General features: G+C 29.5%; 6 protein-coding genes across 16 annotated transcripts in view; 2 read left to right on the forward strand and 4 right to left on the reverse strand.

Moving 5' to 3' along the window:
- Positions 1-3,508, reverse strand: part of LOC100651897 (kazrin) — a 138,657-nt gene extending 135,149 nt beyond the window's left edge. For all 3 annotated transcript variants that reach the window (XM_020866616.2, XM_012316477.3, XM_048411929.1), the window contains exon 1: positions 3,100-3,508. The gene's annotated coding sequence lies outside the window, so the exon portion shown is untranslated. The remainder of the gene's footprint in view (positions 1-3,099) is intronic.
- Positions 3,509-6,301: 2,793 nt separating this feature from the next.
- LOC100652017 (glutamyl-tRNA(Gln) amidotransferase subunit A, mitochondrial) lies at positions 6,302-8,458 on the reverse strand. 2 transcript variants are annotated; one of them, XM_048411637.1, is made up of 4 exons: positions 8,262-8,458; positions 7,645-8,179; positions 6,495-7,592; positions 6,302-6,363 (listed from the first exon to the last, which is right to left on the reverse strand). In XM_048411637.1, exons 2-3 carry the CDS (start codon positions 8,171-8,173, stop codon positions 6,562-6,564), a joined length of 1,560 nt encoding a protein of 519 aa, XP_048267594.1. In that variant the 5' UTR covers positions 8,174-8,179; positions 8,262-8,458; the 3' UTR covers positions 6,302-6,363; positions 6,495-6,561. The 2 variants fall into 2 exon arrangements, with proteins under 2 accessions (XP_048267594.1, XP_020722161.1); XM_020866502.2 differs by having other exon boundaries at positions 8,352-8,457.
- Positions 8,459-9,275: 817 nt separating this feature from the next.
- Positions 9,276-12,664, forward strand: LOC100652255 (eukaryotic translation initiation factor 3 subunit B). Its single transcript, XM_003400774.4, has 11 exons — positions 9,276-9,461; positions 9,671-9,866; positions 9,952-10,264; positions 10,334-10,690; positions 10,773-10,915; positions 10,996-11,131; positions 11,204-11,399; positions 11,475-11,655; positions 11,749-11,989; positions 12,061-12,169; positions 12,244-12,664. Exons 1-11 carry the CDS (start codon positions 9,326-9,328, stop codon positions 12,342-12,344), a joined length of 2,109 nt encoding a protein of 702 aa, XP_003400822.1. The 5' UTR covers positions 9,276-9,325; the 3' UTR covers positions 12,345-12,664.
- Positions 12,315-15,444, reverse strand: LOC100642301 (CDP-diacylglycerol--glycerol-3-phosphate 3-phosphatidyltransferase, mitochondrial). Its single transcript, XM_003400776.4, has 8 exons — positions 15,297-15,444; positions 14,682-14,877; positions 14,491-14,613; positions 14,145-14,422; positions 13,804-14,075; positions 13,485-13,721; positions 13,202-13,411; positions 12,315-13,142 (listed from the first exon to the last, which is right to left on the reverse strand). The coding sequence occupies exons 1-8, from the start codon at positions 15,326-15,328 to the stop codon at positions 12,940-12,942; spliced, it is 1,551 nt and encodes a 516-aa protein (XP_003400824.1). The 5' UTR covers positions 15,329-15,444; the 3' UTR covers positions 12,315-12,939.
- A 646-nt stretch (positions 15,445-16,090) lies between these two features.
- On the forward strand, positions 16,091-21,393 carry LOC100642419 (endophilin-B1). 7 transcript variants are annotated; one of them, XM_048411649.1, is made up of 9 exons: positions 16,091-16,248; positions 16,886-17,027; positions 17,104-17,232; positions 17,303-17,465; positions 17,532-17,595; positions 17,683-17,718; positions 18,082-18,272; positions 19,690-19,825; positions 20,880-21,393. In XM_048411649.1, exons 1-9 carry the CDS (start codon positions 16,186-16,188, stop codon positions 21,006-21,008), a joined length of 1,053 nt encoding a protein of 350 aa, XP_048267606.1. In that variant the 5' UTR covers positions 16,091-16,185; the 3' UTR covers positions 21,009-21,393. The 7 variants fall into 7 exon arrangements, with proteins under 7 accessions (XP_048267606.1, XP_048267607.1, XP_048267608.1 ...); XM_048411650.1 differs by lacking the exon at positions 20,880-21,393 and adding an exon at positions 18,347-18,370 and having other exon boundaries at positions 19,690-19,892; XM_048411651.1 differs by lacking the exons at positions 19,690-19,825; positions 20,880-21,393 and adding exons at positions 18,347-18,370; positions 18,697-18,871.
- Positions 21,394-21,423: 30 nt separating this feature from the next.
- Positions 21,424-22,816, reverse strand: LOC100642537 (40S ribosomal protein S18). 2 transcript variants are annotated; one of them, XM_003400778.4, is made up of 4 exons: positions 22,679-22,816; positions 22,091-22,276; positions 21,908-22,009; positions 21,424-21,632 (listed from the first exon to the last, which is right to left on the reverse strand). In XM_003400778.4, the coding sequence occupies exons 1-4, from the start codon at positions 22,679-22,681 to the stop codon at positions 21,465-21,467; spliced, it is 459 nt and encodes a 152-aa protein (XP_003400826.3). In that variant the 5' UTR covers positions 22,682-22,816; the 3' UTR covers positions 21,424-21,464. The 2 variants fall into 2 exon arrangements, with proteins under 2 accessions (XP_003400826.3, XP_048267609.1); XM_048411652.1 differs by lacking the exon at positions 22,679-22,816 and having other exon boundaries at positions 22,091-22,300.
- Between the last annotated feature and the right edge of the window lie 538 nt (positions 22,817-23,354).

Consider the following 23,354-nt stretch of genomic DNA (forward strand, 5'->3'; position numbering starts at 1 on the left):
TGATTTCATCAAATATTCTGCGTATTGGATGTTTCAGAATAAAATTTCAAGGATTCTACATATTTTCTATTGTATATCTTCTTTCTATTTTCACTATTCTACGTTTTATATTTTGTTTTCTACATTCTGTGGTCTATGACGTATGCATGTTGTATGTTCTGTATTCTATATTTCGTGTTCTACAAAATTGATTGTGTTGTATTGCGACTTTAGAGTAAAAAGAAAATTTGAAATTTATTTAAAATTTATTTGGAATTAGGAAAACAAGAATTTTTATTATTTAGACCCCCTTACACAATAATTTACTAATTTACCTACGAATATTAAAAATTGAAAATTGATGAATATATCGATGACTTCAATTCTAACAGTTCTAACATAGAATATTATAAAAACATTGTACAACAAAATTCTATTGTATAACTTACAACTTGTGACCTACCGATTCATTAATATTGCAAACGTGCTCAAATGATTAGGAATTTGATCCTCTCCTTTTCTCTAATTAAACTCTTTTTGTTTTAATTTATAATACAACATTTCCTGTTCTACAGAATATAAAATATAAGTAAGATACGTAAAATACACGAAATATAGAATAATATTTCAAAGAATGGCCCAGAAAAGAAATTAAAGGAAAATAGACTTAAATTTTTATGAAGTATCAAGAAACCAGCATCTCTGGAAAAGTAACACATGATTTTTCTCATACATCAAAGGAAACTTCTCAAACGATCGGTATAGAACAGAGGACTATGATCGTAGACACGGCGATGCACGAGCAGGCGAGATGAGGACGCAGATTCTTGGGAAAGTTTATAGTGATCATGGTTAAAGATATTAAGGTCGAGCGTAAGGCAACGATGTAACTTTCCCTCGAAACCTTATATTCTCATATGGCATGAAAGCCGATCAATATCCTCAAAATAGAACGAATGAGTACACGCTTCATGTCGCACAAACGGAAAGAGAGAGAGAGAGAGAATGAGAAAAGGAGTGGGAAAAGCAAAATTTTCCGAACCTCTGTTCACCCTAATATTGACGGAGTCCCATTATGAACAACGACAGTCACGAATATATGAATGGAAACAAGGGGCGCATGGGAAATTATCGACACATCGCTCGAAGATGTTCTAACTTACAGTGAAATGTGCCAACCTTTTTCAGGAAGCAATGATACATCCTTTGATGATTCCATTTTATTCTATTTACTCTATCTATTACTTCCCTATAAAACGAAAGAAACCCTTGGGACAACCTGATACATTTAATTCATTTGTGAAGATAAATTTCATTTGTATCATTTTGTACTGTAACTCTCATATGAGCTCAAAAATTTCATATATTTAACCTTTGTGTATTATTTAATTTATTAAATAATTATAATAATAACATATAATAATAATAATATATATAATAAAATATAATAATAATAATTTAATTTATTAATTAATTTATTAATTAATTTATACACTGTATTCCAATACATTTTTCTTGAATGATAAATGCGATAAGACATTTCATGTACTACATATATGTATAATATAAGTATACTAATGTAGTCATTGGTATACTAATAACAAATATTAATAAAATTCAAATATGTAGTTGTTATCAAAATGAATAGAAAAGGTATGATCTTATTTAAGAAAGCAATACATATAAATTAAAAAACAAATAACTTTGATAAGAAACTTATCCGTGCCCACCTATGTGAATTGTATTTTAATTAATTTCGCTAAATATATCGTTTATACGGTCATTAATATCCCACATACTATTCATTTCGTTCATTAGCATTAACAACCTTATCTGCTTATCCTAATACTCGGCGCCTCTGTATCAGAAATATCGCAGTAAAACTAATTATTCCGTGGAATAAATTCGGAAAATTGTAACGCGAAACTTGTATTTCAGAATTATCTATTATTCATGCATCATTCGGTACATTTGAATTAAATAAAGATAAAAGACAGAAACAAAATCGAAATGAAATTTATATAATGCTAGAATAAATCATTGTTTATCAAAATCCCGATTATTCAATCGTTGTATTAAATTAATCAAATGAAATAATTATTGTTCCATTTCACCATTGTTTGGTGTTGCTTTTATGTATCAATTTTATTTTTCAGCGCTAGATGAATTGATAATTAAATTGAATTTATATCAAAGAAATCAAAATAACAACTACGTGAAAAGATATAGAATCGAATCTTTTTCGAGATATTCTACAAAAAATTATTTATATCTCCAAAAAGATGCATGTAAATTTATACACAACACATATTGTATAATGATTGATAAATGATGATAAAATTGATGTATAATTGATAAATGAATATACATTGCGAATTTATAATATATATATGAAAGCGTTTATTTCAAGCATTCTGGTATTTTTAGTATTAATAAGTATTATAAACAAATACAACGAAATATAAATATAGATAGAAATATAGATACAAATTTCCATATAAATATAAGTAAATAATTATTGAATATAAATGAACAATGTTATTTAGTTTGTCCACCATTAATCTTTAATACATTATATGAAAACCTTAATACCAGAAATTTATGGATTGAATTATCATAAAATTCAAAACTTTTGATTTTCCATACGTTATTTTATTATCCATAACTTGTGAAAATTACTATATATGTAACATTCATCTGAGAATTACCACCTTTTTTTACAAATTTGCAAATTACGTATTAAAATGGCTATTTTCACTTTTTTCAGTTATCGCAATCCAAACTATTCAAAGCAACGCCATCCAACAATAGTTACATATATGTATATTAATCCATTAAGGACCTACGTTGCATCAACGTAACATTTCATTCATAATTTTTCTCAGATTTATAGCACTACAATGAATCATTTTCTTTTTAAACCATGGAAACCTTTCTTAATAGGCTTCTATAAGATATCTACTATTCTACTACGACTTTCGGAAATCTCAATCAAACGATATGTAAGTCACTTTATTTACTTACTTTCAATGATATTGCGTTAGAGCTTTTACGAATTATTTCATTATTCGGACCGAATCAAAACAACTAAATTACTTTGTTTATTCACAAAATATCTACCTTTGTGTTTTACACGTTTGATTCAAGTAGCCTTGCCCTGGCACACACCTGTTTAAATTCCCAATCGTCCGTGTTCTGCGTAACAGAAACGCGCCTACACTACTTCGCGAGAATTGCAATAATTTCGAGATCTCGATCTTCGACACTAACGACACAGCGATACCGCTTTTATCTTCAAACTACGACACTGCCGATCGCGGCGCGAATTCGACCGCGATTTAAATCGCGCCACTTCGACATCGTTCAACACCAGTCGAATAATCAGCTGAAAGGGAACAAGAATAAAAGGGATAGTAGTAGTAGTAAACGAAAGAAAACGAAAATGAACGAGATGAACCGATTTCCCACGAAAAACCACGACTCACGACACTGTCGGTTCGAGGTCGTCACGACGACTGGCGGAATTGTCGACAGAGAGCGACACGACAGCCCTCGGCCGGGTCAACGCATGCGCCCTTTACACCCTGTGCCCAACCCTGTTTTTATAAGGACCACCCTTACGCTACGAATCTCCTTTCGAATACCTGCTTTCCTATTTTTTCATTCCTTTAATCCTTCCGGATTCAAGAATAAGATTTATATTAAACCTCATATAAAATATATTTCAATATAAAATGGAATGTATATTCTATATTATATTCCAATGACAATCCTCATGATACGAATTTTCTTTCGCATACTCACCACCCTATGTTTTCATCCCTTTAATCCTCCCGTGTACGCAACAGAAATCTTTGTTAATTATATAAAATATATTTCAACATAAAATGAAATGTGTATTCCATATACATGTATACACTGCAATGACGACCCTTACTCCACAACTCTTCTTTCGAATACCGGCCTTCCTTTTTTCTCACTGCCTTAGTCCTTCCCTAAAGACTACAATTATTATACAAATGCAAAATTTCGATACACATTATATTAAATAGGATGCATATTTATTTTAGCAAAATGGACTTATTTGACATTTTAATTATATTTTACAACTATTCGCATCGACCATAGCCATTCCCATTACCCATGTTGAGCATATTTTATTAAATTAACATTAAATAATATTTAATCTTTTGTTTCGTACTCACGTGTGTATGTATGTATACGGTAATATTGTCTGCAAATGAGAATATTTGCTTTTGTGTAATTGGTGATTTTAATTAATAGAAAAAATAATTCCCATTGTTTGTTATAGTATCGTGGAATATTATGTAACAGAAAAATAATTTCTCCGATAGTTTTATTTCTAGTGACGTTGTTGCTTCGCTCGAAGACACATATCGTCCGTGGATAGCGTCACGATCGATTTAATTCATGAGAAGCAATATCGAGTAATGAGAACTCGATTCTTTATTTCGAGATTCCGTAAACCTAATTAAATAATTTATGCATTCAAATTATTCTATATGTCCCTGAAACGTTTTAAAATCCATCTAATTCTTGAAAACTATCGTGAAAGGAAATCATTTTACATTAACCATTAATAAAATCAACCAAATGCAATTAAATATTTTATTGTTATAATGTTAGATGAAAAGTAAAGAAGTTATTATTTGTAATGATTATAAATAATATTGCGATGGTATAAAATTTTCTTGATAACTTTTAGGAATGAAATATTCATAGGAAATATTGTTAAGTAATAATTTAAACTACATAACATGAAGATTAAAGAATCGAATTAAATCATCTATATTTCTAAGCACTTTTAGAAATTAATTCTAATATAGATTGCGAGTCTACATGCAAATCCATATTTTTAGAAGTACAGATATAAAATTTTAACTTGAATGAAAATTTTCTAATGGTAATACATATATATAAAATATATATATATATAAAGTAATACATATTCCTTATTTTGTATATTTTATATAATTTTGTATTTGTGAACATTTCTGTATATTTTTTCATACTCACATCTGTCATAAATGCGCAAATATCCGCAGTTTACTAATAAATCATTAATAAAGTAATAAAAAAGAGAAAGAATTACTGTTGTTCATAATATAACATATATTAAAATCACAAACAAGGATATACATAGTCAATGATAAAATTTAATTCATAATTCAAATACAGTTTGTATAAATATTTTTCCAACCGCCGCATATACCTATGTCGACACGATACTCTGCCGTACCGACGGTCGACCTTACCGCAGTTTAACTTTAACGTATAATGCCTAGCATTCGTTTCTAAAGCACGGTACATTGCAATGCAATAACAGAAAGGTCCTCCGACGTAGGAATTAAATACGACATGATTACCCAAGAATGAAATTTCAAATATGGTCAATACCTTTTAAGTATACCTTTAAGAGTATAATAAATTGTATCTTATGCCACAATAATTTTTCGAGAATATATTATATGTCGGAGTGCCAGTAGGATTGGAGGTGTGGGCAGGCAACGAATCTTCACCAGTAGTAGCCATTGTCAAGGTATGATCCAGAGTTTATTGACACAAGTATGGAGATGTGAGGTTTGACAAATAAACTGCGGCGGTTAGGTACTCGCGATGCGAATGACAATAGTCTTAGGTCCGATAACGAATCTGCGGTCAACGGGACTCTTTTACTCTTTACTCGTCGGCAAAGCCTAGGTGGTACTCTCAGTTAGCACGCGAAGTAAGCACTCTACCGAAATGATACCTTAGTCGATGAAATCGTACTCGAAGCTCTCACGGTGACGCTGTTTAGGAAAACTGCTCCACTCTCTAGCGGCACCAGGTCTTTTATATTCGTGGAGACAAGTCTTCGTTTGGAGAGTGAGGGAAATTGCCGTTATTGTTAATTGGTCAGTCTTCGGAAGTGTCATTCGCCGAAAAGACAGTTTGCCTATTTTCGTTAATTAAGGTTTAAGGTTTATGACGGGTCATTAGGCTGGCTGCAGATGTTTTGCGAATATGTCTCGACAACCGGCAATCGACCTACCCATAGAATAGGGTTTGCTTATGACGAGCAACGAGACAGAAACCGTTAGTATGCTTACTGTCGAGTACCGTTACAACTATTTCTTTTTATGGAAGGCTATAGACATTTTCATGACTTTGTTGAAAAAATGTTCGTCCCTTGACCGCGGCGACGTTCACCTCGAACCCAAACTCATTCTCATAGATTGCAGGCAATTACAATCGGGCTGAAGGACGATGATTGTTTAACTACGGCTATGGTGGAATCCAAACTACAATATTAGGGGTTTTTCCCCGGTTTCGAGGGAAGGCTCCGGTGTCTCTCCATCTCCGACATATATTTGTTTAAAAGACCTGTCAACCATAATTAAAAATATTATATAAAATATAAATACCTTCATTTAGATATGAAATATATGAAATATTAATGCATTAGTGCATTTTAAATTTTGATATGCTTGATTTTAATGCTGTTAATAACTTACAGTCAATTAGAAGTAGTAAGAAAGAGAAGAGATGTAGGAAATGAAACAAGATCCGTACAGAAACACTTTATTGTAACAGAGATAGATCCTTCAATTCAAGTTTAGGAAACTGCACTCTCTGTTCAATCCATTTTGCTACAGTAAGAAGTTCTTTCTCTTTCAAAGGAGGTCCCATAAGTTGTAGAGATAATGGTAAACCACTCTTAGATAGTTTAATTGGCACATTAAGTGCTGGTATACCTGCCATATTAGCAGGTTGAGTACAATAATCTTGAATTAAACACTGTGCCTGGTTATCCATTGAAATAAAATCATTATAGATGGGAGCTTCTGTTAAAGTGGTAGGAGTGAGTAAGAGATCAATATTGTTATTCCATACTGCATCAAAATCTTCTGAGATTAATCTTCTTATTTTCATTGCTTTCACATAATATTCTTCGTAGTTTTCATTTAATAAAAAATAATTCCCGACTAAAATACGTTCTTTAACTATTTTACCAAACCCTTCAGATCTTGTCTTTTTATACATATTATGCACAGAACTCCATTCATCTGATCTGTAACCATACTCCATACCATCATAACAAGCAAGATTACTAGCAACATCACAACGATTTAAAATTGTGTAACACATTATAGAATAGTTAGTATGTGGCAATGATACTGTGGAAAGCGATGCTCCACCTTCACTTAAGTATTGAGAGATTTCATCCCAACATTCTTGTACCTCTGGGCTTAGGTTTTTCTCTTTATATTCTTTTGGTATTCCAATTCTAATATTATTAATATTTATTGTGTCTGGTATGTCAAATGGTACATATTCTTTTCGTAAACAAGTAGAATCAAACTCATCTGGACCAGCTATAGTATTTAAAACTAACACAGCATCATCAACATTTCTTGTAAGAATACCAGGTACATCCATTGAATTTACAAGAGGAATAAGTCCATAGCGTGACACCAAGCCATAAGTAGGTTTTAATCCAATTAAACCACAATAAGATGCTGGGTTTCGAGTTGAACCTCCAGTATCTGAACCAATAGCAGCATAACAAGTTCCAGTTATAACAGCCACTGCAGAACCACCACTGCTACCACCTAAAATAAAATTCTTATAAAATATTTGATGAAAGACTTTAACCATATATACCTGCTATATGCCAGGAATCTGCATTTTTATTCTGTTCTGTATGTTCCTTCATTTGATTATTGCAAGAATAAAATTTTGGAAGTAAATCTGAGTTCCATAAGTTTTTTGTTGCTCCATAATATGAGTCAATAGTTCCAGAACCCATAGCAAATTCATCGAGATTAGTTTTACCAATTAACACTGCTCCAGCATCTTTTAAACGTTGATACACAGTGGCATCGTAGGTGGGAATAAAATTTGACAGCATCTTTGATGCGCAAGTTGTTAGATGACCTTTTGTACAATAATTATCTTTAATCGCAATGGGAATTCCATCGAGTTTTCCCAATAAGCTACGATCTTTTTGCCGTAAATCTGAGTTTTCGGCATGTTTCTTTGCTATTTTATCGGTAATAGTAATATAAGCATTTAAAGGTTTAATAGCCGATGCAACTTTAATAGCTGCTTTTATAACATCAGAAGGTCCCACATCACCAGCATTTATCTTTTGACTTACTTCACTTATTGATGTAGTCAGTAATTTATTCATATTTTCCTAATAATGTAACCAAACAATGATATATATATATACATATATATATATATATATACATATGACATAACCTCAATTCATTTACCGGTAAGAAATAATTTTAAATAAATTGCTATAGAAAAGACGATATTGATGCTTAAGAAATTAGTTAAAATAGTATCAAATTTTGAACTACCTCAAAAATTCATCGGAATTAGGCTAGTAATGCAATAATATTAATTAAAAGTCACATGGTAAACATATGAACTGTTTAGAACGTGTGTTACGTGACATGTATATATATATATATATATATATATATATATTCAATACAATAAATAATTTATAACATAACTTTGAATTTAAATTTATTGTTATGTTTATATTAATTCTTAGTGGTTTTTTTAATAATTGCGCAATAATAATTACAATTTTCTTGCAATAATGAGAAAAAAAGTCAACAACTAAAACAAGATGGTTTATTATTACACTATTATTACACTATTTTCTCATTTGAAAATACTGCACATAATTCAAATATGTAAATCAAATTGTGAAATCAAGTGAAATAGATTCATTTATATTCTGGTATTATTTTATGAATTGTATTTACTACATTCGAAAATACAGAAATTATAGGACGTTTTTAAATATCTTCAAAAAGTAAAAGAATATGACTTTTTTATTGATAAATTTATTTATTGATTTGATATACTAAATCCCTTTATGTATATGATTATGGCTTATGAAGATAGTTATAATCATAATCATGTCAGAATGGACAACATATAGCATCAAAACTTGTAGTTATGAAACCTTATGATATTCCTAACTTCCACTTTCAAAATATCTATATACGTATCTCTAAATATTTTATTTTTTAAATTAAATTAAAATATCTTATTTCCTTTTATTATAAATTTTTTGCATTATTCAATGATTTATCCAATTGTCTAATCAACATATTTCTGCTAATACGTATGTAGAGCAATTTGTGTAAATAAAATTAATACTTCGAATAAATGAAATAGATATAAAAATAAAAAAGGATTGGTCAATTTTATCCACTAAGAAATGGGTGCACATGTTTGACCACTTCCATCATTCAAATGTTGCGTTGAACTCGCTGCCATTTCCACTTGATTCTCTGTACGTTCAGAGGTTTCCAAGATGGCGAAGAAAACGTTAGCAGATAAAACACTTCAAAACGAAGATAATGTTAAAAATAATGATGATATATTTAACGACGATGAAGAGCCAAATTTCAGCGATCCTGAAGGATTTGTGGACGATATTACCGACGAAGGTAAACAAAACTTATCCTCAATGAATTTTCATCAATAGAAGCTATGCCAGGACGTTTGAAAGCATGGCTACGTATAATCGCAAATGTGGCATGCATACCTAACCTAAAACGCCACGAGTGTTTCATACTTTGTATTAAATATTACTTCATAACTTATATTGAATATAATTTTGTTCAACTTTTTTTCTGTTTAATATTTTTATTTGCAGAACTCCTTGGTGATATCTTGAAGCAAAAACCATCAGAGACAGATGGAGTGGAATCCGTAATCGTCGTTGATGGAGTTCCCCAGGTTGAACCAGAAAGATTAGAAAAACTTCAATCCGTCATTAGCAAAGTCTTAGGAAAATTTGGCACAATAGTGAATCAATATTATCCCAAAAATGAAAATGGATATACAAAAGGGTGTGTACTAATGACCTATATATTATCCTTATGCTTAAGAAATTATTTAAATGTTATTGTATTAACTATATATTTTTCATTTCAGGTACATATTTCTAGAATATAATAATCCTCTTAATGCTTTAGCAGCTGCCCAATCTGTAAATAATTACAAAATTGACAAGCAACATACGTTCAAAGTAAATTTGTTTACCGATTTTAAGAAATTTGAAGAAATTGCAGATGAATGGGAACCTCCAAAACCACAAGAATTTAAAGCTGCAGCAGATTTACATTATTATCTTTTAGAACCAGATGCTTATGACCAATTTTGTGTACTTTGTGGTAATGGTCCTTCTGTTACTGTTCAAGTCTGGCAGAATTCTGCTCCTGAACCAACATTGCTTGAAGAACGTTCTGTAAGTTATTATATTTTATTCATTTTAATTGATCACTTATTGAGTACTAAATTTTTATATTTTCTGTAGCGTTGGACTGAGACGTATGTTAAATGGTCTCCATTGGGCACATATTTAGCAACATTTCACAAATTGGGTGTTGCATTATGGGGTGGTCCTCAATTTTTACAACAAGCCAGATTCAGTCAGAAGGGTGTTGAATGTATTGACTTCTCTCCTTGCGAACGTTACTTAGTAACATACACTCCGCGAACTGATCTTGGTTCAGATCAGAAACGACTAGTAATTTGGGACATTCTTACTGGACAAGAAAAACGTGCGTTTTTCGCAGATGGTTCTTCAGTATGGCCTATTTTCCGCTGGTCGCATGATGATAAATATCTTGCTCGTATGGGGGAAGATGTTTTGAGTGTATATGAAACACCAGTATGTTCCTTTCTTTAATGTTATAAATAGCATTATGTTTCAGCATGTTTGGGTTTTAGTAACCTCATTATAAATGTTGCAGTCATTTGGATTATTGGATAAGAAAAGTATAAAAATTCCCGGTATCAGAGATTTTAGTTGGTCTCCCACAGATAACGTTCTTGCTTACTGGGTACCAGAAGATAAAGATGTTCCAGCTAGAGTCACTCTTCTCGAAATTCCAAAGTAATACATTTTTAATATTTTTTACTATATTTCATATTTCATAAATTATTTAAATTATAAGTTGTAATACATATTTTTAGCCGAAATGAAATTCGTAACAAGAACTTGTTTAATGTAGCTGATTGTAAAATTTTTTGGCAAAAGTCAGGAGATTATCTCTGTGTAAAAGTCGACCGTTTTGCCAAACGCAAAGAGAAAACAGAACAGAAATATACGGTATTTGTTAAATTAGTTATTGAATCCATTAAAATGTATGTAGCATGCATATAACTTTATGTTTATTAACAGGGTATGTCTTATAACTTTGAAATCTTTCATATGAGGGAAAAGCAAATTCCAGTCGATAGTGTAGAAATAAAAGAACCAATCCATGCTTTTGCTTGGGAACCTGTTGGAAGCAAATTTGCTATTATTCACGGAGAGATTCCAAGCGTAAACGTTAGCTTTTATGAAGTACGATACGGTCATCAACCAGCCCTTCTTAGTAAGTTTGTAACAATTACCCCATAAATTTCAATATTACCATGGTATTATGTACATAAATATTCATTGTACTCAGAAAAATTAGAGAAGAAGGCTTGTAATCATCTATTTTGGTCGCCATCTGGACAATTTATTGTTCTTGCTGGATTGACAACCATGGCAGGGGCTTTGGAATTCATTGATACTAACGATTTTACTATCATGAATTCAACTGACCATTATCAAACTTCAGATGTCGAATGGGATCCTACTGGACGGTAAGAATTTATTCTTATATATTTATATATAAAATATTTCATAAATATATATTTTTTAATATAACAATTATATAAATATATATTTCATTATAGGTATGTAGTAACAGCAGTTTCGAGTTGGAAAACTAGCGTAGATAATGGATACTGGATATGGACATTCCAAGGACGTATCTTAAAAAGAGTTAATCTTAATCAGTTCAATCAATTATTATGGAGACCGAGGCCACCAACGTTATTAACACCAGAACAAATTAAGGAAATTAAGAAAAATTTAAAGAAATATTCTGCACAATTTGAAAGCAAAGATCGTATGCGACTGACGCGCGCCTCGAAGGTACTTATATCATATTGCATCGATATATGTTTAATATAAACTATGCATTTACTAACAAAATTATTTTTTAGGAATTAATCGAAAAACGCTGCGCAGCGATGAAAGCATTTGAAGAATATCGTTCAAAACGTATACAAGAATGGAATAACCAAAAGAAACGACGTTTAGAATTACGTAATGGTTTGTATTGTAATAAATTTCTTTTTTGGAATTTAAAAGTGAGGTATCTTATACAATGCTAAACTCTTTTTCAGCTATCGACACCGACGAATTAGATTCTGATTCAAAGAATGTAGAAGAAGAAGTAATAGAATTTTTCGTCAAAGAAGAAACATTCATCATCGACGAGAAATAAAACTGTGTGGAAGAAGTTTTCATCTCTGCCATTTTTGGAAATCTCTAGTGCAAAACCAATTCAGTCATTTGTGAAAAGTGTCATCGAAGTAATTATCTTCCAGAGCCACATAAATTGTGGCTCACAATAGTAGACTGAAATGACTATTTTAAGTGGTTATGAACAGTTTTTCTTATACTATTTCTGCACCTTAATTGGAATTTCTTCCACTTTCCCGACGTTACGTATGAAACGTCGTAAACGTAGTACCATAAAGTTTTATCATGTTCCATACAGGATAGTATGTCATTCAACAAATAATTATTATCAATATAAACATATATGACGTACTTTTTTATTTATCAAACCCATATAGCTCGATTTATTCAGTTTCATATATTTATAAATAGAAAGAGATCTATTAATTTATATATTTTTCATAATTTAGACACGATGTAAATGATAAATGAAGAAAATTTTGTAAATTAATAACATAAATTTTAATATTCTGTTTTATAGTTTTAATTCATATGATTATTTGTATTAGAAAACGATCGCCACCGGTCTACGAATTATGACTTAGATTATAAATAGTAAACATTAAACAGACATAATACTAAAAATAATATCGAAACAGAACAACGACAGCACATACCCAACTCGGAGGAATTCTATCCCGTTCAAAAAATGTTTTATTTGTTACACGTTTTGCACATGAAAACAAACGTTCATGCTCTCTTTGTAATTCATTTTGTAAGTTTCTATTCTTGGTTACAATAGTAATTTGAGTTTCCAAGTCTTTGTTGACAGATCTGTAACCTAGGATTAATTTTTTCTATTATTTTAAAATTAATTTCTTTTTAAATTTTAGATCTTACCAAAATTAGGGGATCCAATAAGCGTGAGACAAGGCTTTTCTTGTTCTGGTAAAGAATACCAAAGTCCTTTAGCATGATACGTCCATCCTGGCCTAATAAATTCCCACAAAATTACTCTATTCTGTTGTCCTAACTTGTTACAGTATTTAACAAATGCTTCCTCTATTTTTGTGTATGCTGCCGGAATGCAACCAGCAATGCCTTTTGCAGCTAAATATGATGTGTGACATTAGTTTAAAAAGTAAATAATTTTCACTCAGTTGTGTTTACAACATAAACTTACTAAAGAAACCATTAGCAGTCGGATGTGCTGTCAACAAATGACATGTTCCTTGACAGTGTTTAAGCAATGCTTCACTGTACTCTGAAGTTAAGTTAAAGTAACCAGTTGCTAATTTGAGTGTTGTACCTGGCGGAGCTGTCTGTAAAAGTTTCAATGTTATCTGGCTATCATGATAAATGTTTAATTGACCCATCTGTACCGAAGGAAAAATCCAAGTATCTACATCTAAATCTTTCGCTATAAAAACAACCGTACTTATGCTTCAATCTTGTTGAGTTATGTTTTTATAAATATATATTGATAAAGAGTACATATGTACCTATTTTTTCAGGATTAGAATATTCTTCTAATTCTCTCTGGAACAAAGCTTTCACACTATGTGCAGCTTTTTCAATGAATGTAATAGGATCCTTAAGAGGATTGACTTTCATAGCAGGATTTAATACTGTATTTCCATCAGGTTTAAGTACAAAACTAAATTCTCCCACTCTTTGGACTAGCTCATCATAAAAATCACAAAGCTCTTCACAATCTTCAATCACAAAATAACGATCTTGTCTATTTGTAAAATAGTCATTGCTAAGGTTAGCACTAAAAAATATATTTATTTATAACTATTTGCTTAAATAACCACATAAAATTAGATATTTAACTATTTACCCACTAATTATTATGTCATTGTCTATCATGTACAATTTCATATGTTGTAATCCTATCAATTCATTAAAACGATCTGGTGTAATCATTTTTAAGAACCCACGAAGTTTTGGAGTATGATACAAGAAAATCTGACAACAATGACCATGTTTTCCATTAAGTAATGGTTCCAACATTTTACGAGAATTTAATTTACCTCTAGATCCCCTCATAAAATCTATCAAAATTTTAACTTCAACATTACCATTACTTGTAATTAAAGCTTCATTTACAGCATTTACCTAATAATAAAAATATTATTATTTATCATGTTAAAGCTTTAAATGCTTAGATCTTAGAATATGCTTACTAAATTAGATTCTAATTTTCCTGTGCCTAAATATAATGATGCAAATGTTATCCTCTTCCTTGCATTTTTACACTTTTGTACAAGAGTGGAATAAAATACACTTGGTTCATGAATTATTTTAATCTGAAAATACAAAACTATGGTTAAGTGCATTCTGAATTCTTTCTGAACTAAATATTTTTTACATCTACCTTAGATCCATTTATGGCAAAGCAAGGAGCATTTTTATATAACCATGTTAATGTATAAAATTCAGATTGAATTGTTTCAAATTCTATATCTTTCTCTTCAGCAGTCATAGTAATTGATGTAATATCATTTACTACAGGTGAGGAAGAAAATTTTAATTCTGATTGACCAGAAATAAATAGTTTCCTTGTATGAAACCTGAAATTTTATATTAAAAAATATCATGTATAAATACATGTTAATAATCATAAATGTAGAAATAAATATAACAATAAAATATTGGTAGGAAAATTATGAAAACTGCATTAGTTTCATTCATTAAAATTCAAGTCCAAAGTCAAATAACCCACATGATATTTCTTCATTATACGTACATATAACACGATTTACGTATCGAAAAATGAATATCATTAAATTAATTTCCCAATGCAACTTTTATTTCGAATTTTTATTTTTTGTAAATATGTAAATATCAAATTCATCGTATGTCAAATTACATGTGACGAATATCCTTGTGTCAAATCAGCAAACATAGGTTAATCTACCTTTATTTGCTTTGAAAAGAATGAAATTTGATAGGACATCGATATTGGTTGGATTTTTTATATTCTACTCACCGCTTTACAGCTTTCAAAATTACGTTATGCATAGGTAAATTCTTAAATAACAAGGCATTAACAATAACAGACTTCAAATTATAAATAACTCTTCCCTCCAGGGTACAAATTGCAGCGCACGCAATCTTTTGGCCTCTTTATACATTATATAAACATATTTACATATATATATACTACATATATATCTATGTTGTATTCAAATACAAACAATTTTAAGATAGATTAAAATAAAAATACTCAGTTTATCTTTTACTCTAGTTTTATTAATATATTAAATATTTATAAAAAGATGTCATCACGTTTGGGTTAATAAATTCTTAGAGAAATATACGAAAGATTTTAAAGCAATGTATTTGTAAAACTAAACTAACATTCTATTAAATAATATACATATGTACCATTTCTTTAGATAACTTGTTGAAATTTATTGGATTTATGATCATTTCCTCGAAAACATTGCTTTTTTTGTCAATGAATCTTTTGTAGTTTTCTCAGACCTTTGAAATATTCGGTTTTTTATTAGAAGAAACATTTTGTAATAATCAGAATAAATAATAATCGAAGAATAAGGAAAATTTTTCGTTAAAGGTGATATTTTTTCTATTGACTAGTATTAAATTTTTCGCTTTAATTAATATATTTGATCTCCAAATGAAAACAACATTTATTTGAACAGTGTTCTGGAAAAGTTCATAATAATTTTGTTTAAATCTCATAAAATGTAGAATATATGTACGGAGAATAGGCATAAAAATCTAATACTTATATAAATTGCAAACGAAGCGCCTCTTCGCGGGGTCACTTGGAATCAATGGTCGATGGAAAATACATGTAAAGAGTATCAAAGGATTGATGTAGGTAGAGGATTCATATCAGAACAGGCGCAAAAATGGATTTAAACGTTAAGAAATTAGTGAAAGACGCTGGTGCTGCGCTTAGTAGAGTCGTACAGGTAAGAAGTGTTTAATATAATAATTCAACAAATTTATGTTAATAAGAAAATGTACAGTTAAGATACTTGTGGCTGAACGCTGTCACTTCTGACATTTTGTACCTTTTTTTAGTGAAGAAACATTTCGATGAAATAATCATTACTTGGCAATTACTATTTCACTTAATCTCTATGAAATTATATATTTTGTAATAATTTTTATATGTGGTACGTTATGTGTATGCTTTTATTTGTAATTTTTTTTCTAGAGATTACATTTAATTATTATTGAAATGTAAGGTTAGTAAATATATAGCACATTTGAATGATTGTTTCAATACTGTGCTATTTGTTAATTTTCTTGTTTGTAACAATATCATTCTAGAGTGATATTGCTTATCTTTATAAAATTCCTTAATGTATAAAACTCCAGAATTGTTTAAGAGTTTTTAAAGAGTTTAAGTAATTAATCATTTGATGACTCAGAATATATCAAGTAAATTGAGATGACTAACACTTGTCATTTTTAATATTTATGCTAATGTCATAAAAATTTAGAAAAAAGATATATTTTATTGTTAAGAAAAATAGAAAAAATGATAAAGAATTAAAAATTTAGTTGCCTTAATTTACTATAATGTTTAAAATTTGGCTGTAGTTGACAGAAGAAACATTGGGAACATCAGAGAAAACTGAATTAGATGCTCATTTAGAGCACCTTGCAGATAGAGCAAATGCAACTAAAACATGGACTGAAAAGATCCTTAGGAATATGGAGGCAGTACTTACTCCAAATCCAGGTATTATAAGAATATTATATGATACATTTAAATTATAAAGCTTTACACATATTTATGCAATGTATTTTTTTTACAGGCAATAGAATTGAAGATTTTTTTTATGAGAAGATTGATAAAAAGAAACCTAACAGATTGAGCAATTTAGAATATGTAGGCATGGATATGATAGAGGCAGGAAATGATTTTGGTCCAGGAATTGCTTATGGTATACAAAATTAATTTATTTATTACCATTGCTCTATAATTTTATATAAGTTTTAAAACTTCTGCTTTAGGCAGTGCATTAAACAAGGTTGGACAATGCCAGCAAAAGTTAGGACAAATTCAGAGAAATTTCATTAAAGATTCTGCTAATTGTTATATACAACCTTTAAGAAAGTTTTTAGAAGGTGAAATGAAAACTGTTACCAAAGAAATGTCAATATTGGAAAATAAACGGTATGTATTTCATTTTTTCTGTACATTTAAATGTATATTGTTAATATTACTAATTTTTATTTTCAGATTGGACTTAGATTCATGTAAAAACCGAGTAAGGAAAGCAAGAAGTATGCTGGGTCAGCAGAGTGTAAGTTTTACTATTTATCATTTTATTTAATTATATACGGTACATATTTACTACGTGTTTTGTCCTATACATTGCTGCATCTCATAGGAGACTGGGGTATCACCCGAAGTATTACTTGATCAGGTATTAATGGAGTTGACACCTTCAATGATTCAAAATTTGCGACTAGCTGTGTACTTTTCTAAATACACGTTTAATTTTTTTATAATTTTATATTTTTTATTTAAAGTTTTTGTAAAAAGTGGTAAAATTTGTAATTACAAATGGATAAATTTAAAAGTTTCATAAAAAAACATTTTATGAAACTTTCATTTGTAATTGCAAATTTTACCATTTTTGTTATTATGATATTTATGCTAACCATACATAACTTTTATTGTAAAGTTATGCTGTAAGTTATTTCCATTATCTGTCACTTTATGTTGCACAAACAATTTTTTATGCTAATCAGATGCAAGGAATAAAACTCTTTATTACTCTACTCAGGCAGAGAGGGAGTTGAGAATAGCACAATCGGAGTTCGATCGTCAAGCAGAGATAGTGAAATTATTGCTGGAAGGTGTTCAAAGTTCTCAGGCTGGGCACTTACGTTGTTTGCATGAATTTGTCGAGGCACAAGCACGTTATTATGCTCAATGTCATGCAACAATGCAAGATCTGCAACGTGAACTTGCTGGGTAAGATGACGAATTTTTCTTTAAAAGTTTTTTCTTCAAACATTGTTTAATTATCCTGCACTGACCTTGTACAGCTATCCCACTCTTTGGTGATCCGAGTGAGTAATGTCTAATACTTATTGGATGCTGTGTCATATATGACACGTAAAAGTATTTAGGATAAGCTTATAGAATCATTACTCATTCGCAAAGATCATCATGTAGAATATTCTATTGCTTAAAATTCTGCTCATTTTTATAAGCGCGATATATGTAATGTTTTTTTTGTTTGTTCTAAATAGTAATTGTAATTTATTTTATTTATATGCTTCACAATAAAAATGGTATCTTTGTTTTTGCTCTAGTCCTATGCTTCTTATACTTATTCATTCCTCTGATGCATTCTTTCTATTCTTTATCTTTGCCTGCATGATTGGGATTGCAGGACGCGTCAGCCGAGTCCTTTGCTGCGAGTCAACAGCGAAGATGTGATCGAGCTAACACCCTCACCTTCACAATCCCAAAATTCCTCTATAAATCCACCCCTTTCTGATTCTACTTACGTTACTGCTACCTTTGAGACGGATACTTCGAATGTTTAGCTTTACAAATTTATAATCGCGTTTAAAAAAAGGGCAATAACTACTTCGTAATAATTGTGATCTAAAATAATAAACAGTAGCTTACTGCATTTTTTCTTTGATATATATATAAGTATATATATACATGTTAACAAATACAATTTTAGAAGTATGTTAAATAATTGTTAGTCTATTATGCTACTTTAAAACTTGTAACTATCAGAAATGAGTGAATAAATTATCTCTATGAAATGTTTATTTACCGCTAATGAATTTTGTATAGTGAAACAATAGCAATTTAGCTATGAAAATAATGGAATCAGGAGAAGAATTTTATTATGTACATTTTTTTCTTTTTTTAAATATTTTCATACTTGAGTCAATATCCAAATATGCACTGTACAGCTGATTAATGTTTGTTCCTAATGCATGTTGCTAAATTTTCTTTAGTATTAACAATGTATCTGTTAAAAGGTATTGGGATATTCTTTCTCAAAATTTCGTTATCTTTCGTTTACTATTATCTATGTTTTCCTATTTGTCAAACCGCTTATGCTTCCATATGTGTATCAATATAATTTATCAATAATTTTAATTATTTTTATTCATATGTATGTAGCATGTAGATTATATAAAATCCTAATGGTAATCAAAATTCCTGCATATTTCTTACAAAATAAAGAAAATTTTAGTATTTGTAGTATTATCAAGTTTTTTATGTTGAATTATATAGTCTACAAATACAGTCCAAATTTTAAATGTTAAAAAAAAAAGTTTCTCATGTTTGCACAAATAGCTGATTCACTATAAAATGCATGTTCACCAAACTCAACCAAGTTGTAATTTATCCTACCCAGCTTATCTGGGGGTCCTTATCATCCGACTACCCAATCAACATCCAATGTATCAGGAAATGACGATGAGCAACTAGCAAGGGTATTATGTGATTTTTCTGCGACAAATTCTGAAGAATTAAGCGTCGTGCAAAATGAGGTAACAAAATTTGTGATTTAATTAAGAAGAAGCATGTTTGCAGCATAGCCGTACAAATGGCATGAAACGTTATTAAAAGTGAGTTGCATTTATATTAGTTCAATTATATTTATAAAAATTTCGTGATATCAATTGGAAATATTTTATAATTTACTTATATTAATTGTACGAACTTTTTATTCCCTTAAACTCAAACGTATAATAACATATGATAAAAGTTAGCGCATTTCTTAGAATTATATTGTATGTATATGAATACAGATAAAAAATTGTGCATTTTAAAATCGTCAAATTTAGTGCAATATAAATGCGTTTTTTGTTTATTATACTATATAATAGGAAAGATATAGTAGATAACACATAATGTTACTTATATAAGAATTTTCCATGATATATTGTCATATAGTTTAAAATTATTTTATATAGTTTTTATAGTTTAGATCTTTTTGTTTCTATAATGTATAAAATAAAAGTAGAACGTTTGAAGTAGTGTAAATAAATTTTTATAGTTTTATGTATCGTAAAAATGATACAAGGTGTTACAAAATAAGAAGATATATACTTATATACATTGGGATTGCATATGATACTCAGTTATCTTAAGTCTCTCTGTTTAAAAATTAGCACTTTTATATACCTGACATTAAATCTCTAAGAAAAATTATGCATGATATATATATCTATATTTTTTAGTTATAAGTTTCATAAATGTATAATTTTCTTACTTTTGTTAAATTTGTTTTTGGTGTTTAATATGTCTGTTTGTTCTGATTTCATTTGTATATTTGTTTACGTATAAAGTATTGTTACGTGTACGCATATAGTAAAGCACATATAAAAGAACACACATGTACATTTATTCAAATTCTGCATGTATAAAAAATAAATTCATTTATTCTGTTAAATGTATTTTATTTTTCATAACCTTAAACATGCATCAGCAGATTTTGACCTTTCAAGTCTAGCTTTTTAGAAGTTTGGTAGATTATTTTAAAGAGAATTGTAGAGTTTATTAATATGTTATAAAATTTTATAAAATTCAACTATCTTGTAGGTAATTACGGTTATCGAGATACCCGGCAATGAGGAGTACGTAATTGGTATAAGTGGAATAAGACGAGGAAAAATACCCACAGCATATCTAGAATTAATTGATGTTGGTCAACGAAAATTCAGTCAATAACTTTAATGCACATTCCTTGCATTTAAATGCTTCATTCTACTTTCAATTTTAACTGCAATTGCATTATGCACTATAAAATATTTCTTCCACTTCGTGCAATTAATGTAAAAAAAAATTATCAAAGTGTGATCAATTGAGAAACTACATTTCTCGGATTATATATTTCTTGCTCCTAAAATCTACATAAATAATACATATCAAACAAGAGCAGTCAATTTTTAAAATACGAGAACACGATTATATAATACGATTAGTTAGAAAATGTTTTCATAATTGTAAATCAGTTGTTGTTCAAAGTGAAAACTGTATTCTATTAATATTAAAATCGTGATATATACTAATAAACGTTAATATTGTCTTTAATAAATATATTCTTTAAAATAGGCGCCACTTATTCTTAAAATGAAACCCTTAATATTGTTTTATTAATTTATTAATAATCAAGAAAATACAAAATTACTTCTTTTTTGATACACCCACTGTACGACCGCGACGACCCGTAGTCTTTGTGTGCTGACCACGTACACGCAAGCCCCAGTAATGACGTAAACCTCGGTGGGCACGAATCTTCTTCATTCGTTCCAAGTCCTCACGAAGTTTTGAATCCAAATATGAACTGGTAAGCTATAAAATATAATACAATTTGTAACTTCTATTTTGTAACTTCCTTAAAAATTGAAATGAAAAGAGCAATGTAAGGAATGTAACAATATTGAACTTTATATGTTGCACGTTAATTAATTATTCGACAGACCATTTAACTTCAATGTTAAATAGCAACCTATCATGCAGTTTCTCTGGCACAAGCTACCATCTAATCCATACATAAAGTTCATATGGTTAGTCGTGAAACTGTGCATTATATAGTTAGGGATCTCTTTTTCTTTTGTTATACACACCTGTGAATATTTGCCATCAACGATATCTTTTTGTCTATTCAAGAACCAATCTGGGATTTTGTACTGCCTAGGATTAGCCATAATTGTTACAATTTTTTCAACCTAATAACAAAAAATCAAATAAATATTATAAAAATACGATAAATCTTGTTTGTATGACATTACTGTTAAATTAATTCTTACTTCTTCCTCTGAACATTCTCCAGCACGCTTATCTAGATCAATATCAGCCTTTTTTAAAACGATGTTGGCGTAACGACGACCAACACCTTTAATTGCTGTCATAGCAAACATAACTTTTCTATTACCATCAATGTTCGTGCCCATGACACGAAGAATATGTTGGAACTTCTCTGGAATTACAAGCGACTGAAACATAAATTTGAAGTAATTAGAATAAAATTTCATATGTAAGTCGCACGCATTAAGATTACAATGCGAGATAACCTATAAACGTATACTGTCATCAATTAATTGTTCCGAAATTTATTTTGATATATGATAGAAAATAATATGAGAACATGAAAAATATAATAAAAGAAAAAACAATTAATTAAAGAATCTTATATTATAATTCTTGGAAACAGAAGTCATAACCAAAACATTCAACAGATAACAGAATATTATTTAACTATCTTTGAAAGGATAAAAAATATTTTCTTAACCGGTTACACGAATAATCGTTTTGTAATTTTTTATTAAAAATTTGTGTATTTTGTATAGGATTCTCTCTACAATTAAAGATTTAAACTTCTCATGCACGAAACTCACCATCTTGCTGCAGTGTCTGTCACAGAAAGAACTAAAAGCGGAATCGCATTCAAATCCTTCCTAAAGAGGGCATTGCTTATCCATTATTAGCATTGAAAAATATAATTAAAATGAAAATATATTTTAAAATATTGTAAATTAATATACTTAGTATTTTAAATAATTAAATTAAATAAGGACTTTTTATGTAACGAGTATAGACTTGTATATTGTACTTTATTTGTACTATATTGTACTTTTATTAGAATGTTATTTTATAAAATTGACAGTTCTGCATTAATATTGTTAAAAATTTATAATTTTCAAAATTTATAATTTTTGTTATTTAATACATAGTTATACATAATATTAACAAATTCTTTTAAATTAAAATTATGTACTTGTTAATTTAATACGATTAGACTATACGTTGACATTATGTGGCAACAGATGGCGTTCTTAGCACTATATTTGTAAAGGATATATATTAGGTCATCCCATAAGTTCGTGCCAACTTTTGTGTATCAATTTATGTGTCGATTTATAAACATACGGCGATAAGGGACCAATGTACTTGAAAAATGGGAAGAAGTTGTACAACGAGAGGGGGATTACATTTTTTCATGAAACTGAAAGATATGTAAACAATCTTAACATATATAACCGCTCGAAAAACGGAACGAACTTATGGGATGGC

Source organism: Bombus terrestris, chromosome 14, assembly GCF_910591885.1.
Source record: "Bombus terrestris chromosome 14, iyBomTerr1.2, whole genome shotgun sequence".
Taxonomy (NCBI): Eukaryota; Metazoa; Arthropoda; class Insecta; order Hymenoptera; family Apidae; genus Bombus; species Bombus terrestris.

Bases quoted from the DNA above. Each gene is read 5' to 3' on its own strand.
- LOC100652017 (XM_048411637.1), bottom strand. From the start codon at position 8,173: ATGAATAAATTACTGACTACATCAATAAGTGAAGTAAGTCAAAAGATA. The intron at 7,593-7,644 runs GTATATATGGTT...ATTTTATTTTAG, and splicing joins AGATTCCTGGCATATAGCAG to GTGGTAGCAGTGGTGGTTCT.
- LOC100642419 (XM_048411649.1), top strand. From the start codon at position 16,186: ATGGATTTAAACGTTAAGAAATTAGTGAAAGACGCTGGTGCTGCGCTT. The intron at 18,273-19,689 runs GTAAGATGACGA...TATCCTACCCAG, and splicing joins CTGCAACGTGAACTTGCTGG to CTTATCTGGGGGTCCTTATC. The intron at 19,826-20,879 runs GTAACAAAATTT...ACTATCTTGTAG, and splicing joins TAAGCGTCGTGCAAAATGAG to GTAATTACGGTTATCGAGAT.
- LOC100652255 (XM_003400774.4), top strand. From the start codon at position 9,326: ATGGCGAAGAAAACGTTAGCAGATAAAACACTTCAAAACGAAGATAAT. The intron at 10,265-10,333 runs GTAAGTTATTAT...TATTTTCTGTAG, and splicing joins CATTGCTTGAAGAACGTTCT to CGTTGGACTGAGACGTATGT. The intron at 11,656-11,748 runs GTAAGAATTTAT...ATTTCATTATAG, and splicing joins GAATGGGATCCTACTGGACG to GTATGTAGTAACAGCAGTTT.
- LOC100642301 (XM_003400776.4), bottom strand. From the start codon at position 15,328: ATGCATAACGTAATTTTGAAAGCTGTAAAGCG. The intron at 14,878-15,296 runs GTGAGTAGAATA...ATAAAATTTCAG, and splicing joins ATTTTGAAAGCTGTAAAGCG to GTTTCATACAAGGAAACTAT. The intron at 13,412-13,484 runs GTAAGTTTATGT...CATCATATTTAG, and splicing joins GACTGCTAATGGTTTCTTTA to CTGCAAAAGGCATTGCTGGT.
- LOC100642537 (XM_048411652.1), bottom strand. From the start codon at position 22,285: ATGTTTCAGTCGCTTGTAATTCCAGAGAAGTTCCAACATATTCTTCGT. The intron at 22,010-22,090 runs GTAAGAATTAAT...TTTTGTTATTAG, and splicing joins GAGAATGTTCAGAGGAAGAA to GTTGAAAAAATTGTAACAAT. The intron at 21,633-21,907 runs GTGTGTATAACA...TATATTTTATAG, and splicing joins TTGATGGCAAATATTCACAG to CTTACCAGTTCATATTTGGA.